General features: G+C 37.6%; 1 protein-coding gene across 1 annotated transcript in view; it reads right to left on the bottom strand.

Annotated features, from left to right (window-relative positions):
* ADAMTS18 (ADAM metallopeptidase with thrombospondin type 1 motif, 18) overlaps nucleotides 1–20,290 on the bottom strand; it is a gene marked incomplete at its 5' end in the record, with an annotated part of 50,038 nt that overhangs the window by 6,985 nt on the left and 22,763 nt on the right. The window contains 4 exons of the mRNA XM_009701550.1: nucleotides 1,748–1,952; nucleotides 6,675–6,801; nucleotides 8,488–8,629; nucleotides 19,295–19,539. Of these exons, the coding sequence (XP_009699852.1) occupies nucleotides 1,748–1,952; nucleotides 6,675–6,801; nucleotides 8,488–8,629; nucleotides 19,295–19,539 (719 nt within the window). The remainder of the gene's footprint in view (nucleotides 1–1,747; nucleotides 1,953–6,674; nucleotides 6,802–8,487; nucleotides 8,630–19,294; nucleotides 19,540–20,290) is intronic.

Genomic DNA, 20,290 nt, shown 5'->3' on the forward strand with positions numbered 1-20,290 from the left:
TCAGTTGAAAAGACATGCTATAGTTTTCATTGCCTTAGCATACAACAAAATGCATGAATGAGCCATTTCTGATGAAATGAAGAAATAAATGGCCCTGAAATAATGCTGCCAGGTTTCTACTTTCTTGTTGCATCCTCTTCTAATTGTTCTTCCTTTTACCAATAATTCAGGGGCACATTCCAAGGCAGAATCCTGCACTATCACTATCCATATTAAATCACAAATGTTTTTAAAAGATTTCACGAAAGCAGAGTTGTACCGAGGATGCAACAGAAATATGTGCATGCTTAAAATCTGTGGTTTTAATCTTTCCACCAAACAAACAAAAAACTTCATTTAAAATTACTCTGATTTGTTAGAGAGGCTGGGTATTTTGCATTTTTTTCCTCTTAACTCCTTTGAGCATGTGATATAACAGCTTTCAGCTGAATCTTAAGATCTTCACTAACTTGTTCAGTAGGCCTGTTCACAAAAAAAACAGGACTTGTGAACTTAATTTTCATAGGCTTATTTGAAAAATCCCAACTTAAATAGTACACCTCCTAAAGAGGAGGAAGATGGATTATTTTTTTTTTTAACTTTTATTTTAGAGGAAGGGAAGTTGGAAAGTGTGAATGTGTTTGAAGACTTTGTTCTTCCTTTTTAAGTATCTAATCATCATACCTGGTTTTTATAATCTCCTGCCACACTAAAATTTCCGTCACATAGACTGGAAGAAAAAGTTTCTTTTTGAGTATTAAAACTCTGTTACGATGGACTATTGAGTAGTTACTCGTCTGTTGTAGTACATTACAGGGCACTCCCCTGGAGAGGCACTCTGTGCTTCTCAGCTGGGAATGCTTAGGTCAAGATGTTCTTGAGCACCTAAAGAGTAACAGTACCAAGAAATGTACATAGAAGCAATAGATTTTTCAGTAAATTTAAATCCACCTTGAATCTCTCTAGATGAAGATGGAAAACCAAAAATAACGTAGCTCCTTTTGATGCAAGCGTACCGTCAGCGCTCTCTTAAATCCTAGATTTCCCAGTCCTTCATTTGTCCTTACATTAACAGTTCATACCAGCATCAATGGTAGTGAAAGAAAGAGCAGAGCAGAGTTTTGTGTAAGCATGTGTGTGTTTTTTAACTCGGGCTGGTTTAACATCAGGCAGTTCGCAGGTTTGTAAAGCAGGGTGTGTACACACAGGAATCCGCCCAGGGCCCTTACGCCCCTCATGGCAGTTAACTGCAGCAGTACTCTACTTGCAGTAGAATAGTTACTCTAACAAAGACAAAAGTACAGAAGTGGTTAGTGAATGTGTAAATCACAAATTTATCAACCCACAATTCACATCTGTGTGTGCATTAATATGCAACTCTAACCCCAAATATTTCTTCATTCCTTGACTTGCCTGTCATCTCTGAGAGAAGTTAATATTGCTGTGGGAAGTAATCTCAGGGAGGGTAGTGGTTTAGAAGAATTCATAAGAATCTTCAGTTATGAAACCCGAAAAAATTATCCATCTATTTGTATGTACCAAAAAGGACACCACATGTCCATTCCTGGCAAGTCCTCCTGTCCAAGGACTTAGGAAGGCTAGTTAAAATATATACATAGTTTACATTTTATATTCATACAGATAATAAAGCCACTTGCAAAATGCTGATCTTCAGAAAGCTTGCACTATTCTTCTTTTTGAGCAGAGTTTTTTGGCAATGTTTTCATTATGCCAGCAGACAAAAAATGTAAGTTTTTCTCCAAATTACCTGAGACCACAGGCCAGGGCTCCATTCAGGTGGGCAGTCCTGACTATTGCACATCTGCACCTGTGTAGGGGTGCTGACAGGACACAGGGAATGGGCCACTACTTCCTCTCTTTGGAAAGTCCTTTTCTGGACACACTGAATGAGACGACTTTGTTGCCCTCCTCCACAAGATTTGCTGCACGCGCTCCATTCGCCTGTCGACCAGCTTAAAGTAGAAAATGTATGTTAGAAACACAGGAGTCCAACTGGCTTTCTAATATCAATACATCTGAGCGACCTATCAAATGTGAATTATTCAGGGATTGTGCTTAGCCTGCTCTCCTGATGTACTGATATCTGTTCAGGCAATCACAAAGCTGTAGTTACATACTCTATCTTCAAAGCATGGAACATTTTGCTAGGGATGAAATAGAAGTCATACAACTAGAAAAACAAGTATTACTTCTTTACAGCTCTCATCTACCAGAACCAGCTTGCCTATGACTCTGACCTGGAATCTGGAATTCCACAGGGACTGTCGTGGAGGCTGGTGGAGTATCTAGAAGACCTAAGGGTCTGGCTAACACATCACCATTCCTTTTTAACCATGTCTATCCTTTTAACTGAAAAAATATCTCTAAAGCAGGGAAAGAAAATTCTTTTCTAAAGAAATGGTAGGATGATCACTTTTGTCACTTTAGCTGCTGAAGAGACCTCCAAACAAACAGACTCAAGGCGAAAGGAAGAAGCCAGATAGGTGGAGAGAGTTCTGTAAATTGGTAAGATTAGATTTTTGTAAAGTTCTGTCCCTTGCTGTTACATTTTTTTCCTTTTTATCTCTCTTGGAAAAGAGGACAGAGGAGGAAGATTCACCTAAGCTGATATAAGGGAAAAGCTGGCATGGCAGGGAAAGAGTGGGGCCGGTAGAGTTGAGCATGTACTTCCCAATGCGTTTGTGTGTAGCTGCACTCAACACAGGACAACAAATGTTGGCACAATGCTGTCCAGTGGTATTTATGTCAACCCTTACTGGCCTCTGCTTGCTAAAATCAGCAGTCCTGTCATTAGTGTCTTGAGGATTTAAATGTGCTCAGACTAATAAATGTGGCAGACAGATGATGTGGAATCTAAATAAAACCAAGGAAATTTAACCAGCAAAAGCTGTTGGGCAAATCTATACTCCAGTCACAAGCATGCTTCAGTTACGTATTGTGTCACTGAAATTACACAAAATCTGAAGAATTATTGCCAGTTGCTTAGGGTAAGTTCAGTTTTGAAATGTCTGTAGCTGCTCAGTATTTCTATTATTAAAGCACGGAGTTTGTCCCCAGCCTTTGTAGAACACTTTGCAAACATATAACCAAGTGTCTTTGTACTCAAAGGCTTACAATGTAAGACCATAAGTAACAACTAGGTAAGAAAACAGAAGTGAAGAAACAAAGGAAATTATGGATGATGAAATGATTATTCCAGTTGAGAACTCTTATTCAAAGACCCAGCACTGAGATTTTAAAACAGCAATTTTACGATTTTAAATGATTTATGCCACAGAAAAGGTTCTCATCTCAAATCCAACTGCTTGGCCTATCCTACTTCCACAGTTTCTCACAGCATCAATCCTGTGGCCACTGGAATAGCTGCTCACATACAGTTTTAATGACAAGAAAGCTTTTTTTTTTCTCTTTTCTTACTGTGTGAAAGATGAACAGCATCCCATTTGCCTGTCTGTTCTCATCTGCCCAAAAACAAAGCTAATTTTAATTTGTAAAAAATGTATAAAAAGCCTATTTTGGAGAAATCCTTTTGGGAATAGAAGAAATCTGAACTCTCAGTCTAGTAACTTCGCTAACTGCCAAAAGTAGTGGGAAATATAAAAAGCACTAATTTAAGGACAAAGAAATATTAATGTGAAAAGTCAGTAGTTATGTAATTCCAGAACACTTCAGAAGTTGCCTTTTTGTCTGATTTATAAATATTTGGACTATTGCAATACCAACTTCTGGAAAAAAAAGTTATAGTTTTAATCCATTTTACAACTTTTAATTAGTTTGCCTTGATGTTTCTGACAACGGTGATTGGTAGAGCAACCAAAAGTGTTCATTTCAAGAGTTTATTCACTATAACTGCCCAGAAAGTTCCCCTCTTCATAGCGGAGAGGGCAATAAACCTACTTTAATGTCCTCTAGTAAACTGCCATTTTCCAGGATTATCTGGGCTGTGATCCAAGAGTATCTTTCATTAGCTCAAATAACTGAATAATTATGACCAGATTTGGCAGCTCTGAAATCCAACAACAACAGTGTGCACCACTGATGCCTTTCTGTGTTCTTACTGTTGGGACAGTAGTTTGTTCCTACTCAGACTAATAAGTCTTTGTTCTTATGCAGTAATTATTCCTCACTGACCTTGGTAAGGCTGGAGCCTCTTTTATGTCACAAAACTGACACACTTGTATCTCATCTATTATTCACCTCCTCCCCTTGCCTATTATGCCTACCATATTTGGTTTTGCTTTATTTGCTGGCTATTAAGCATTCATTGTTTCCTCCATGGTATTTATTAATACTACATTTTTTGATGCTGGCAGTCCCAGTTTTATGGGAAATATTACGTGCCGTGACTTTCTGGGCAGATTCCTCAGCAGAGATAGTCTGGCATAGTTTCACTCAGCTGAATGGCAATCTGTTAAGACATGGTCCTACACGTAGATCCTCCCTACATTAATATATCCTAAGGATTTTAAAAATAATTAATTAGTGAGTTGAATTGTTTTTCCCTAGAGGTGGCTTGCAGCTTTTCCTTTTTTTTTTTTGGTTCTCTTTTTAGGGTTCAAATCATTAATTGTGTTTTAAAGTAGTAAATCTAAGACTATCAGAGCAATTTCAGCATGAAAACATTGCACTGTGCGTCCAAATGGATATTCAGCATTTTCAGTGATAGGTATATCAGCGGATGTTCAAGATACAGTGGGATCTCTGGTTAATAGAAATGGAAATTTTGTGTGTGGTCAATAGAAACAAATGTGATTTTGCTGAAGCTTTATGGTATAACAATGCCACATCAAAACGAAGGTAAGCATAAACAGCTTAAAAAATCCTCCTGGGAATGCCATAGACAATATATTTCTGTATACATTATACTGAGTTCATTGGATAAAAATAGTTCTGGCAGAAGATAAGTCGCATATGAAAAGATTGTGTTTGGCTACAAGATTACTTAAAATTGGTATTGAGAAAATGATGTGGCTACACGCAATCTAAAGAAACTGCTGAAGCAGGAACATGAGGCTCTCATGTCACGTGTTACCATTATTTAAACCTTATCTCTATCGTTTTGTGGTCATAGTGTATAATTTGCCATTTGGATTTTGTGTACTCTGCTGTAATCTTTAAATTTTGCAGGAAATTCCAAACTATTACTGGACTATTTTTTAGTATGTTCAACATATTGCAAACTATGGATTTTTAAGTAAAAAACAAAGCCACTGCAGAACAAATACATCTTTTTGCTTTTCTCCATGATCTTCTTCTGGACCAGGGGAGATGAGGAATGCTTCCTATTAAACTTCATTAAATGTGTTACTTTATGAAGTATTGGAATTGCTTTTGCCGCCTGTTGCTTTTATCACCGCAGAGTAAAACCAGCAGATGACACCAGGTCTAGAGCTTTCCTCCATCTCCTCTGCCTTCTGCTGCCTGTGCACTTCAATGCATCTTCAACTGTCTGTCTGTCCCACTTTTCTCCATCATCTTCTTCTGGACCAGGGGAGATGAAAAATGCTTCCTATTAAACTTCATTAAACGTGTTATTTTATGAAGTATCAGAGCGGGCTTAGCCAATTGCTTTTGCCGCCTGTTGCTTTTATCACCGCAGAGTAAAACCAGCAGATGACACCAGGTCTAGAGCTTTCCTCCATCTCCTCTGCCTTCTGCTGCCTGTGCACTTCAATGCATCTTCAACTGTCTGTCTGTCCCACTGAAACGCTATTGATTTTTTCAACATATCGCTTTAGAAAATCTCCTGTTCTGGAAGCCAAAATGTCTTGTCCAACATAGTATGCCTTTTCTGATCTTTAGTATAAAATTAAAATAATGCTAAGGTTGCAAAGTCAGGAATCCAAAAGTGAAAAAAACAGCAGAAGAAAGATGGCCAATGTGTCCTTAAATCTACCCATTTATATTCTAAGCCACATAATACTGTGTTTAATTATATCAGCACACTTCTTTTCCTTTTCTGGAGGACCCCTACTACAGCCACTATAAATCAGTGTAAAACTCCCTTGTTTTTAAAGGAGCTTTATTGATTTAGACCAGCTGGATTCTAAATGCCTATCTATATGTCAATGTCTTCCTTTGCATCTCACCTTTCTTATGTCTTTTAGAAAACAAGATTGTTCACATAGGCAATTTATTTTTGTGGGCACCAGGAGCGTTGCTGACAATTTATTTGGTTTAGATAGTCCTCTTCTTGGTGTCATAATACTCTGTGGGACATTTTGTCCAAAAATCACTAATTACACTTCACAAGATTCCTTTAACCTAATCTAATATGTGGAATCTGAGTCATGGGGCCAAGCTTCCACATGGGGAGTAGCACTTTACTCAGGAAATGGTCTTATTGATTCAAGGTGAGTAAAGGTGGCAGAACAGGCCTCTAAGTAACTTAGATTTACTCAGTGTCACATAGCTAACCCCAGCATGGTGACAGAGCTGCAAGCAATCCTCAGGAGGTCTTGCTTAGCAACATTAGAAATACCGCCTCTATTATTATCATTGGGCAGAAGCCTACACAACTAACATTTTTAAACAATTACTGTTTTATGTTACAGAATAAAAGTGGGTTCATCTAGCAGGCTACACAATTCTGTGTACCTATCGGAGAGGACTTCTTTCGTGGCAAACTCAGTCATAAGGCACAGCAAAAAGGTACAAAAATAAAGAGGACTTACTATGCTGGGCAGGGATTACTATTGCATAGTTTTGTTTCAGTTAAAGGCTTCGTCCTTGTGCCACAAAAGGAGGAATTAACTCGTGTACGATGATCTTCTAAACAAATTGCTTTTGCAGTAATGTGTCCTATGGAAGGATTAGAAAAAAATACAGTAAAATAAATGTTTACTCAAAATATAAGAGAAAAAGTAGTAGGGAAGAATTTTAACTAAACAAGTCCAAGCTCATCCTTGGTACAACTCTACTGACTTGAACTAAATAAAACAGGATTTAATTTGGCAACATGTTTTTAACGTTAATTTCCTTCTCTGTAACACAGGTACTATTGAAGTCAGATGAAACGTTTTAGTTATAAACAGCATATTTGCAGAATCTTCCCCCAGCAAAAACTAGTAATTCTTCAAATCCTAATTCCCTGCAGAAACTAGCCGTTCATGCTTAGAGGTCTCCTCATGTGCTTGCAAACTGCAACAAAACATTTTGCCACTTTTTACAATATATCTTTATAGATTTAAGAATTCTGCAGGTTCCTGTACCTAAACTCTATCTAGTGTCAACATCAGGACAGATTACAGAGAAGTCTACAAATGCCTTAAGATTTTATAGATTTATCTTTTAATTGAGATGTATCATTCACCTCACACATGGTACATTGGGCCCGGCAAGTCAGATTTGGAAATGTGGTTGTTTCCATCATCTTTATATCTGTGCTGCAACCTTCATTTGTTTTAACGGGAAGCAAGAAAAATATAGTTGTCATATTTTATGTCTGCAGTGCTCCCAGTGGATCTTTCCTCCATAAACAGTTTATTGAGATGCTGTGAAGTCTGACAACACACTAGCAAGATATTCCTGAATTTCACCTGGACTTTTTTGCCAATACAGGAGCATAACATGGCATTTCCTTGGTTACTCAGTCCTATTTTTTGGTATTAAAGACAACTGCATCATACAGTCTTATTCATATTACCCAGTTCCAACCTAAAGGCCAGTAAAATTTCAGTTCTTGGTTCTTTTGCAGGACTTCCCACATGCCAGGTTTTTGCTTTCCTTACATCCCCAAATTACTTTCACTGACAGAACAGCCAGGATTTAGAAAAACAAATAGATGGTCTACACAAAGCAAATACCTAGAGGAATACGGTAATAAGAAATCCTCAGCTTATATAGAATTTCAGACTTTGACTTGGCAGAACTCTAATATTTGTAACTAAACAGTGAGAAGATCAGGGTGCAACTGTCAGTAAAGGTCTTGATAATATTTTAGTCTTCAATTACTCTTTACAGATAAGATCAATTTTACTCATTATTTGGTATCTTTCTATGTTCCTGAATTACAACAACATCAAAGCACATATTTAATTCCCACATTACTTCAACAGCAAGATATCGTATGCATATGGATTGACCTAAAGAAAAAAGACTGAGTCACTGTAACTGACATGAATTGAGACTGGCATGATTTTTTTTTACTATAAAGGAAGTATGAAGGGACCTCATCTATGTTATAAGTTGTCAGACAAAAAATAAGGACCAGGTGTTCAGTGTAACCTTTTGTATGTATTGATAGATGTTTGCAAAATTAATGGCAGCTGAAATGTTTGAGATGCTTTTAAAATGAAAAAGAAAAGGATTGGCAGTTGGAAAGTTACCTACCACCTCCACAAGTAGCTGAGCACTCTGACTGCACCGTCACCCAGGAGTAGCTATGTTTTTTATTGATAGACGTTTGCAAAATTAATGGCAGTTGAAATGTTTGAGATGCTTTAAAAAATGAAAAAGAAAAGGATTGGCAGTTGGAAAGTTACCTACCACCTCCACAAGTAGCTGAGCACTCTGACTGCACCGTCACCCAGGAGTAGCTATGTTTTTTGACAGATGTCTTGTTTTCATTGTTGGTTTTGGAAAATGTATATTCCCAGGCAATCCCAGGATTTTTGCCTTGTAACAGGATCTGGAGAGGGGTATTTGGGGTTTGTTTTAAAAAAAAAATAGGGTGGGAGGGGTAAAAAAAAAAAAGAAGATTATGTCATGCTGAAGGAAGATGAACTAAACATGATACATATATAATATATTTATACACACCATGTTTGTGAAAGAATTTTCAGGAGAGCTAATTTTTTGATAAACTAAAAACCACCAAAGTAATTCCTAAACAGCAAAGTGTTTACTTGGACTAACACCTGCAGGGCATATAACAGAAGAGTGCAGAAATACACAGTTCAGCATAATGCTCCTTTAAATCAGAAAGCATTTGACTGGATCGGTGAAGCAGAAATGCCCACGGTAGATGTGAAATGTCCTCCAAAGGCTTTTGGCAACGTGGAATGAGTCGCTGCCCCTGCCCCAGCTGTCAGCGTCCCCCTCCTGCAGCTGGCCCTTAACAAATGGGTCCCTGCGTTCACTGCGGGCTCCCTGGCAGGTGCTGCAGTTTGCCTGTGGGAGCCCAGTGGATGGATTAAGGATGTGGGGGTGGGAGGACTTTCTTCTCTTTCAGTAAGCAAAGTCCAGGTTAGCTGATCCTTCCACAATGTCTTCTATGAATGAAGAAGCCTTTGCCCATCAAGTAAGCAGGACTCAAAGGCTTTACTGAAAAAAGCTTGAGCAAAGCAGCAGTAGAGCTGTGTGGGGACTGGGAACAGAGGTGGTTAGAGATGGCTTCCTTAGTTCTTGAGGCTGAGGGTATAAAATAGATTATTTTTTTTTTTTCTGTAAAAGACATTTTTCTATGCAGACTGGTGATACACTTTGTTTGGAAGACCCTCAGCTGGTATTTCTCTCATGATGATTGAAGCTGATAAAGCTTCAGCCCAGGAGAGGACCCGTCTCTGGGTGTTCACAAGGGGAAAAAGGATTGGAAAAATATTTCGCTCATGATTTTAGCATAATGCGTTAGAAAATCGATAGAAAGTGTGATTACTGACTATAGTAACAATCTTTGACATTTAACTCAGGGAACCTAGCTCTCAGGACTGTACTATTTTAGTGGTGAATTATGTTGCAGTTTTCATGTAGGCAACTTTCTAAAATTCACTGTATTCATTTCAAGTCTGAATTATAATCAATGCAAGGTGCATTAACATCGGACACATACCGAAATTTGGGGAGAAATTACTGTTTTACAACATTTACTTTAGAAACTATTTTAGGCAGCAAAGTGCATTTATATTCATAATTAATAGAAAAAGTGCAAGTGTTACAGAGCTGTACTAAGTTTTAATTCTTCACCAATATGGATCTGGTCATAGTAATATAAGGAGCAGGTGCAGTTAACCTCAGTTCCTGCCTTTTGATAACCAGTAGCATTTGAAGTACAATTTCAGTCTATGTTAATGATTACCATACAAAATATTAATAAAGTATCAGTTAAGTTCACATGATGTCTAACCTGAGTGCTTCAGCAATCCGTGTAGGTAGACCTGATCTCTGTATAGACTGGTTTCATAAAATAGTAAGAAACTTGCATTTATGTCGTTTGAGACCAAGAAATATAATAACATAGTGAAATATAGCCAAGGGTTTTAAAGTATTGTGAAAATGTACCTATTGGAAAACAGAAATTACCCATGACACTGAAAATTCAGACTAAATTTACATGACCTCCAGCTCAATAATGTTGAACACTTGAAGGATCTGGACTGCATACTGTTTACTCTTGTAGAAGAAAAAAAATGGATGCTATATTTTCCATTCTTAGTAGTCAAAGGTTTTATGTCAGTCAGTGAACCTTAATAATCATCCAACCTGAGAATATAGCAATTAGGTCTGTAAAAGATAAAATACTTCCAAAAGAATTGCCTTCTCGTTGGAAGATTCAGATTAGAAGATCCTCCAAGCACAGGTAAATTAAAGTATTTCATGTGAAAGTTTTCATCTCACCCATCCAAACTTAATTCATGAGCACCTTAGAATATCTGTGACATTATGGAAGAAACAGATCGGAGAGTGATATCTGACCTCTCTAATTTTACTGAGTATTCTTGACAGAAATAATATTACTATATCTGCTTTAGGCATGAGTCATACATGTATGTATCTATCACAACTATTTTACAAGCACCAGATTAAAATCAAACACTCTGAAATTAGGAGACATTAGAATTGAGATTGCTGTGCAACTTCACGCTGGTCTGCACAGATGCGCTCTGATTCTCAGGATCTCATACTGCCTTTCCAGAAAGGCTCTCCCACATTCAGCGCTCACAGCACATGGTGCTCACTAACGAGCACATTACAAAGTTTCCATATTTTACTTTATGCTCATTCATCAATGTGTGGTTCTGTGCCCTGTTTGCTATGATCTATGCAAACCGTTACCGCTGTAACTTTTTTCAGGACCTTTCTTTTTTCCTTGGCTATTCATCACTATCTGATGTAAATGTTTTATAAGATTTAACAGCCCTCTCAGATGAAGGAAAATAGCTCCTCTATATAAATTATTATTTTTAGGAAGCTGTCCGGTCCGACTGCTGACAGCAAAAAGTCCAACTCTTAAAATGGCTGTTCCACAGTCACTTTGAATCTTGAACCTCAAGTCATGGGCCTTAGAATTTCTAGAAAAAAATGGGTTGCAATAATACGTGGTCACTCTACTGTCTTTTTCTTATGGACAAATTCAGACAAATATCTAATGTGTAAAGCTTCAGAACATGTACTTCAGACAAAAATAGGGTGCATTAACCTGAATAAGAATTGAGCCCTGGAAAACTATTCTTTAATTAAATCAATTCCTTTCCTGGTTTTCCTTACACACCAGATCTCAAAATGCTTTAATTTACTTTTACTCATTGGAAGGTCTTACAAGTCCAAGCTATTAGCACAGATCTCAGCATCTTAGGCAGCCAGAAACAATTTCAGCGAGTAGCTTTATTTTCTTCTTGTGTTAGAAAAGATCTGGCTAATGTATGAACAGTCAAAGTCAGATTTCCTCTTTCATGGTCCTACGAGGATGCACTTTCTCCCATTTCAGTAGGTGCTCTGTGTTCCTTCAAGTGCAGAGGCTGAAATTCTATCTGGCCTTTTAGTAAGTCATGTGTCAAAAGAGGAGGAGGTTTTGTCCATAGCTCAAGACCTTGTGTAAGGGTTAGCCCTCGTCTCATTTGATTCTGACAACTGCCATAAAGCTATGCTATGGCAGTGGCCGAAAAAACACTAAAGCTTAAAACTTTTCTAATAAAAATATCTTGAAGTATTAGACTGAACACTTCTCTTCTTAAAGTGCTTTTTACTTTGTGGTAGTAGAGGCAAGGAACAGAATGAACACATCCTGAACAACAGAATTCAGAATATGAAAGAGGGAGGATGAGAAGATAAAAGCGGCAACCAGTTTTACTCCTATTGGAGCAATATTCTCCTGGTGCTTCAACAGCGTGAAGGGAACGAGGAGCAAGTGATCTCGGACTAGTTAGAACAAGACATGTTAGTATGTATCACTTCAGAGAACAACCACACAATGATGTAAGAAACTTGCAACCTCCAGTTGAGTGAGTGCCTGTGGGCTAAATCCTGCACCCCAGGCAAGCTGGGCCATACATAGTTTAAGATCTTGGGCTACACCCCCTTCTTGCACATTGGAAAGCAGACACAATTATAACAGGCAAATGAAGGGAACTTCCTCTCCATTCCCAGCAGCTGAAGCTAGAGCCCCTTCCCACTCAGCAGACTACAAGAGGGAGCATTTACAAAGCAAGAGCTACATCACAGTCAGGTCTCTTTCCTCCTGTATCATCCCCGCCACATACAAAAAGGGCAAAATCAAACTCTGGAAAAGTACTGGAGACAAAATATTGCAGGGCACAAAACCATATACTTTAAAGTTCCTGGCACTCAGCTGAAAAATAGTATACAATATGTAACGTTCAACCAGGTTTTCATCAGGAATGCAGTACTATTGCAACATTGCAATTTTGCCAAAGTAACGAGCATATAAAACGTTTTCTATCGTATTTTCAAACATTCATTATAAAGCCCTTCCTTAACAACCCAATAATTGAAGTCTGCATATACAGCCAAGTTATCAGACTTACAAATTTGGAAAGACCTCCAGTGCTAGTCTACTTAACTGGATGCATTCCAGCATCTTTCCAGCCAACTGGCATTTGCTCCCAAATTTACAGCTGGCAAACAATCTCCTTAAACATTTCCAGTTCCTCAGCAGAACTGTTTAATGTCTACCTTTAACACACCAACCACCTGACTTCAGACACAACACTCAGCAGCTCTGACCGCAGGGCGCAGAGCTATAAAATTTACAGCTTCTTGAGTTCGAGAACCACAGACTCTACGGCTGGAATCTGCCAGATCTATTCTGAAGAAAAAGAACTGTGGCTTTCGCTTAGGGCACAAAATGTTAAAACAATGGGTAAATTGAATTCTCCTGAGTACAGAACCTTTTCCTTTTGCTGCTAATTTTGATTTCAAAGCTAACCCAATAAATTTTCTAAACTAGCTGCGCATCTGCTCCTTTGTTTGAGAATTTTTTTTCCCATGGCTATCCTAACTTTCCAATACAATACTCTATTTTGCAGGTCAAATTTTTAAAGAGTCTGTCAACATTGCTCTGTTATGATTGACTCTGCTTTTCAGGTGTTTTTTATTGTAAGATGTGTATGTGAAGTTACTTGCAATACACTGAATTAAAAGATTAATTTATACAAGATAAACGCTTTCTTCCATAATATTCTGTCCAATGTATAGGAAAGCATACTAATGCCTGGCATATAACAAGCTGAAAAAAATTACTTGTGATCTCTGTGAAGGACTCACAGATATTTACAAATCACTTACAGAGTGAAGCTGAGCATAGAGAAAAAGCCAGGTAAAGGAATACCTACTGTTTACCCATATGTGCTTCATGTATTTTCATCTTTACTCATTCTGCGTGTGCGTAATTTACAAAACGGGCAGGAGCCCAAACTCTGAATCCCAGCATACATGGCAGCTTTGATCTGAGTATTCAAATTGCATCTGGGTCATTCCCATGCTTTCTAAGTCTTTGATAATTTCTTTAGGTGGCTGTAACAGAGTTAAGCTACCTGCAGTGAGCCACCAGTTACACCAAGAAGGGCAGGGTGAAGTTTGTCTGCGTGGAAGACTAATGACTGGCTGTGTTATGCTTGCGAGACCTGCAGTTTTCATCCACTGTGAATCTACATGCTGTTTAATAAATATTGTAACATCCAACATCCTAAGCCAGATTCTGATTCCTCTGTCCAATCAAGATTAATTCCATTGACTTTCATGAATTTACTCTCTTTTCAGTAGGATAAATCTAAGCATGCAGCATAGGATGCTGATGGAAAACTGTTTAAAACAAGTTTTAAAATGGGACCATTGTCTTGAATGGGCAATTATAGGATGGGATCTTTGACAGTGGCTAACACCAGGAGCTTCAAAGGAAAGTGAGAGAACACCTGTTTGGAAAGCACCAGTAAAGGAAGAATTACCCATTGGTTACTTAAGCCAAACCTTAAAACAAAAGGGGTTTTATCCCTTCAATATTTCTAAAGTCACTTTAAACACAATCCTAACTAAAAGCTTATGACAAATTATTGTTTTTCAAGAAAGTCCACTAAGGTCATTAAAAGAAAAAAAAAAAAAACTACTATCCTTGAAAGGGTCTGTATGATCTCATTTCTACTTCAGCTGTTTCAAATTTATCTTCTGTTGTTATTGTGTCTCCATTTTTTCACTGTTCACATGCTAAATGTACAGCCTTCAGGGATACTGTCCAGCTAATCTCTCCTCACTAAAGGGGAACCCTTTTATCCATTAGATTGAATCAACATCTGTATCTTATAAGCACATCTTAGCTCTCTTTAGCTTACTTTCTCTTAAGGGGAAATCAGTACAAATTTATCATCTAGTAGCTAATAATACATGTAATGCTTTATAACTGCAACTTGGCTTTTTCCCAGTGGCAGCTAGATCATCAGTAAAGTCATTCCACCTGGCCTCCTTTCTCTTTTCCTCCCCTATTGATAGAGAGAAAGTGATTTACTGGTTTTAATTAGACGTATTCCTGCCTTGAAGCTCCATTCACCTTCTCTTCCCGTGAATGTCTGCCTCTTTGCAAAGCATCCTTTCCATGTATTACTTATTGCTGTCAAACTAAACTATGTTTTTTCACAAAGGTTTCACAATTTCTTCATTCAGTATTTCACCAAGTTTGAGGTAAACTTCAGTGAGGATACTGATCCTATCTTGTCCTGGAAAACTTTACAGTGCTTTCTCAAATCTTATTTAACTTCTCAAGTCAGTCAATTTTTCATCCGTTTATTGATAGAATGGAAAACCAAATTAGTAAACTCTCGCATTTTTGTCTATCAATCCCTGCTTATGCAATATTTTTCATGCCCACCTAACAGTTCAGTTTCTTTTGCCCTTTCAGAATCTTTCCCACAATTCAAGTGAGTTGTGGAGGGTGACTGAATATTTCAACACATGGATGTCATGAGTGAACCTCACAGAGTTCTGTATTGATAGAGCCCTGTGATGGCAACACCTCTTTGGCTCTGCTAGCCTCTTCTGGAAAGTATTTTCAGCAGTTAGTGGTGCCCACTGGCAGCCCTTATTTGCAAAGCGAGATAAATGAATGATGAATTTACTGCTTGTTTCTCCTCAAGTTAAATTATTTTTCTATTAACAGAAAAACTGACAAGGTCTTTAAATTGAAAGTGCTGACCTTAGATTACCTTTGACCAAATGACAGATAAATGAGCTGAATATATGCAACTATATTAAAAAAAAAAATCCAGCATGCTTCCATTTAAGATGAGAAATTTATCCTACAGAAACCATATTTTAAAAACCTGGTATTAATTTCTGATCCTAGATTAGCATTTAGCTATCAGATTTCTAGCCCTTTGACCACTGTCTGTTATTTCGTCTAACCTGAATCTGACCATTTCGGGAACTGCCTTCTGAATCAACCATTTTTTTCCATTTCAGCTTTGATTGGTTTCTACAAACCCATGATCACCAAAGTATCAATAATACTCACTTCAAAAGGATAGAGACACACAAATTCTGAAGGGCACTGGTTTACTGGTTTTAGCCTTCCCTCCCTCTGTGATATTAAGTCTTGAACAATCCAGAAAGAGTTCAGATGAATTCTAAAATCTCGTCATGAATTTACAGTTCCAGTAGTTGTGCTCAGGAAATACTAGTCCTACACATTTAATTCCACATTCATCTCACAATGTTCTCCTCCTCCTCAGAAAATATTTGGCCACTATAGTTTGTATTTTTTCTCCCACAACCTAGTTAAATTACAGATTCCCTGCCCTTTGTCTTCTTTGGTATGGCTCGGTCCTGTAATTACATACATATAATATATGTAAATATATATGTGTGTATTTATTTTTTAATGAAATTCCAGGGTAAATAAGAAAAGCACTTGATCAGTCTTTTTCTTGTCTCTTATCCATTTTGGAATAGCGCTTAGGACTGCAAATTCTGATTAAATGATACGTGCTCAGCTGAACTATTGAAAAACCTGATAGAAAAATAGATGCCTAGGAACATACTGGACAAAGATAATATAAACAAAAACCATTTCGTAGAACTGCAAGGCTGAACTTGTGATATGCCAGACAAAAGGGAATGTTAAGGTTTTTTTCTTATTTGGGTTTCCTCATTCTCTCTTAATACATGCTTCAGATGTCTCTTTCAAGAAAATATTTTGGAGAATGACTGCATTTCAAAGGAAGTGATTTGCCTTGAGCACAGACTTGCCAGACCTGTCTGGACCCATACCTGGAGAGCACTGGTCCCATCCTCTCCTGTGAACGTTGCTCAGAGGACCTGCGTAACCTGAACTTTCTGGATACATGCAGGCTGCTTTGCATTCAGAAACACAGTCGAAAAGCTGGACCGTTTGAGTCACCACACAAATCTCTAGCAAAACTATGACCACAAAATTAAACAGGCACAAGCTGTGTTAATCTGTCTTTCAGATCATAGTGGTATGGCAATAAATACACCTGCAGAACCTTACATTTTCTGCCCACCTGAATAATAAAAGTTCCTGTATTTGTGCATGCAATTTATTCAATTGCTCAATACTTGCAGTGTGCATTTTTACAAGGGCTCGCACTGAATTCTTCTGGAAAAAAAACTAGTCTAGAAAATAAGTACTAAATTTATTTTGAATTCAACCTAATCAAAAAATGAAGAAAAAAAATGCCTGAAGATTACAGGAAGAAGTTGAGGGCCAAACCCTGGAAAGCCTTATCTTATAGAAAACCAACTTAATTGGATAAAAAATTGCTGGCAGGACTTTTTTTGTACACTGCTTTGAAAATTACAGATGAGATAAAAACAAAGCTACAACATAGTATGTTTAAAGACTCCTTTTTTCAGCCTTCTATCTGTTTCTGGTATTTATAGTTGAAGGAGGATTTGTTTCATTATTACTGCTGCAAACAGATCAGCAGCAATATGTGTGTTTTCTCATGAAAGCGTATTTCTTTAGTTTTCATTGGCATTTTTGCTGGTTAGAGTTACTGGTAAATCATAAATAATGCAGAGCCCTGAATACACAAAATTTTGCTTTTTTTTTTTCCGAATTCAGCTTGTTGAATGTTGCTTAAATTATTGAAAGGACAAAAAAATCCTAACTACAGCTCATAGATATACATAACTAGGGAATATGAAAGTATAACATTTTCAGTCATTAGAATCCCTAGTTACCAATGCCAGTGGTGTAGGTATTTCAATAAAAATACAAGGGAAGTTTAAATAAGCTCTCAAAGGAGCAATAGCCTCCAGTTAAATGTTAAATCTTAATAAAACTGTTTAGCATAATTTGATAGGATGAAAATAGAAGTGTTATTTGGCATTAAAATTTTTTTCTTTAATCTTTATTCTGCAAAGTATGTGCAGGATATGCAGCCAAGTAAGTCATCTTGCAGGCAATTTATTGTTCATACTTTAGCTCTATAATAATACAGTTCAATCTTCTCTGTATTATGACAAATAAGATTCCTGAGAGTTCAGCTTAACATTTCACAGTATTTATAAGTGTGATTGTTTCTTTGGTGTAAGGCTATTTTGGAGATGAGTTGCAGGCCGGGAAGCATGTCTGTAACTTGTAGACCAAACTCTTCCTTGGACTAAAGCATCCCTATTAACATACAAACCCAGAAAGAAAATTCTTCAACTGAGAAAAAATATTTTAAAAAGGCCTTGCAAATTGTGATAGTAATTTGTGAAAATACATGCCCTTAGCCCATGTCAAACTGTCTGTTCTAAAACATGTGTTCATCCTAAAGTACTTTAACATGTGTTCACGGTCCATGAACTTCAGTGGTTCTTAAAGATATGTTTAAGTACATTAGTCAATCAGCATGAATAACAGTAAGGCTCTTCAGTATTCCAAATAAACACTTTACTGAATAGTTGTGAAAGTTTAAATAATCCTTGAAGAATGTATTTCATGTCACAGTCTATACTTACTGTGTTTCTTAGTTTAACAGAACAAAGCTGCATAAGGGAGATGGGATGCAGAGTTCTGAGCTAACCGCTCCTGCTTAACTTCTGCAGAGAGCTGTTTTCAGTGATGGCGTGACATGATGGGGCGACGAACCGCAGATTGCTGCCTCAGAGAATGGGTACAGCACTCGCTCTCATGCTTCCCAAGTTCACGCTGAAGGAAGCCATGCGTTTGATAGTGAGTTGACTAGAGTATTATTTGAAGGTGTGGGAAGGAATTGAATCCCTTCTGGGGAGAGCTCCTTCCTTCTCACAGGAAACAAATGTTCATCAAAACAAACGTAACAGATGAGTTACAAAGCCAAAGATTTGCTAGAGCTTTCTAACAAAGCAGGCAAACTAACGTAGCTAACAGGGAGCAAAGACTGGCGATTCAGACAGAAATTGACCCTCAGATGTTCTGATGCATTTTTAAAACAAAATCTAGTAAAGTAACCTAATGCAGAAAGAGATTTTTCTTAGGACAGAAGTATTAGTGGCCAATTTAAAAATTGTAACACTGGAACAAACCATGTAAGTACCAAATTTACTTTCTACTAAATATAGTTTCAACACAGGACATCTGGCAGACAGAGTAGGTGATACAAATTTGACTGGGAGATAAACACATATAAAATCCATTATTTTAGATGCTATCATCAATAAAACTGAATCAACAGAAATTACACAGGAGCCTATGTGTGGCACTTTGACCATCTGTGTCCCAAGGCAGATGTAAAAATGGCTACATGCACCTGCAGTTTCAGAAGCATTATTTGAAACTGTTACCATTAAGCCTTGCTATAATGTTAGATTTAATTTTTACATCACTGAATTTTATTGTATACCATTTATGAGACGCATTTATAATCTCTATTACCATTTTGCAGCAACGGAGAAATAATGCTATACAGTGTGTTTTATGCACCTTCCTTTTCACTGAATTTGTGACAGTTAACTAAACTTCAGACCTTGATAAACTGGTGAAAGGCCTTTCAATCTAGCATGACTACACAATTTAAGTCTGAATATTATCGTGACTCAACGCTATTCTTTAATCTCGCTGAGAGGTACAGTGCAGAGCTAAAGCTGTCGTTACTAATTCAGTAATAGACATCAAGGGAAGAATAAACAGAAGAAAGCTTACTTCAAAGACCAGCGTCTCATTAGTTGGTCCTGCTGCATATAGACTCTCTGGATGGTTAAAAGAGCGTTGATAATCAAAAACTGTTCCAGCAAAAGAGAACTTTCCTGGCCAGTCAATTGTCCAGTCTCCTGTCAAATAATACTTTTTACTGAGATTGCGCACTGCAAGGTAGCTGGTGGAGATTTGCATTTCGTGGAGCTGTATACTGCGTGCTCCTGCTGGAATAGTGACAATGGCATAGTAGTCTGAAATGAAAGAAGCAAGCAAGATTTTTGCAGTTGTCATACAGATAGAGATGATTGATCATTTTTGAGCCAATTTGAAATTTTTGCAGTTTAAAAGATATTGAAGACAGCTGTTCTGATCCATCAAAGTTTTCACAAGGAGAAATCAGTTCTGATTTTAACACCCCCCCCCCCCTCCCCGTGCAGCCTGTAATCAGAGTAACTCTGAGGTATTTCAATTCCTGCAATTTTTCGTTGTGATTAAAGACAAGAAAAAGCAAGTTTACCTTAGAAAAATGCAGAACAGACTAATGGTGGTTTCACTGTAATTGTTTTATCATGTTTTCCCTGTCGTTCCTTACAGTGGTTGGAAGGTACTACTTCCATCATGGATAAGGTTTTTGAGATGGGATGCACTGGGATGCAGAGAGCTTTCACAAAGCCCTGTATACCACTGGATGTCCCTGCCGTGAGCCATTGCACTCTGAGCATGTAGAAATCTCACTCATTCTACAGTCAGATGAGACACCACTGACAATCTCCAACATGTTCTGCACACAGCTAGTTTCGCAGAGCATACAGTTTACATTATTTTTTTAGCACTGTATCTCTGTATTACTATATCCTAAACAATTTCCTGGCCTATGTTACTGTAGTATTGACATGTCTTATGATCAACAGTAAATGGGTCCTCAAAATATCGCCGTGGGTAAAGAAATATTATCTGCATTTTATGCCTCAGAAACTGCGGCATAGTGAGATTATTTCACAA

The sequence above is a fragment of the Cariama cristata genome, unplaced genomic scaffold (assembly GCF_000690535.1).
Source record: "Cariama cristata isolate BGI_N322 unplaced genomic scaffold, ASM69053v1 scaffold4846, whole genome shotgun sequence".
NCBI classification, from domain to species: Eukaryota; Metazoa; Chordata; class Aves; order Cariamiformes; family Cariamidae; genus Cariama; species Cariama cristata.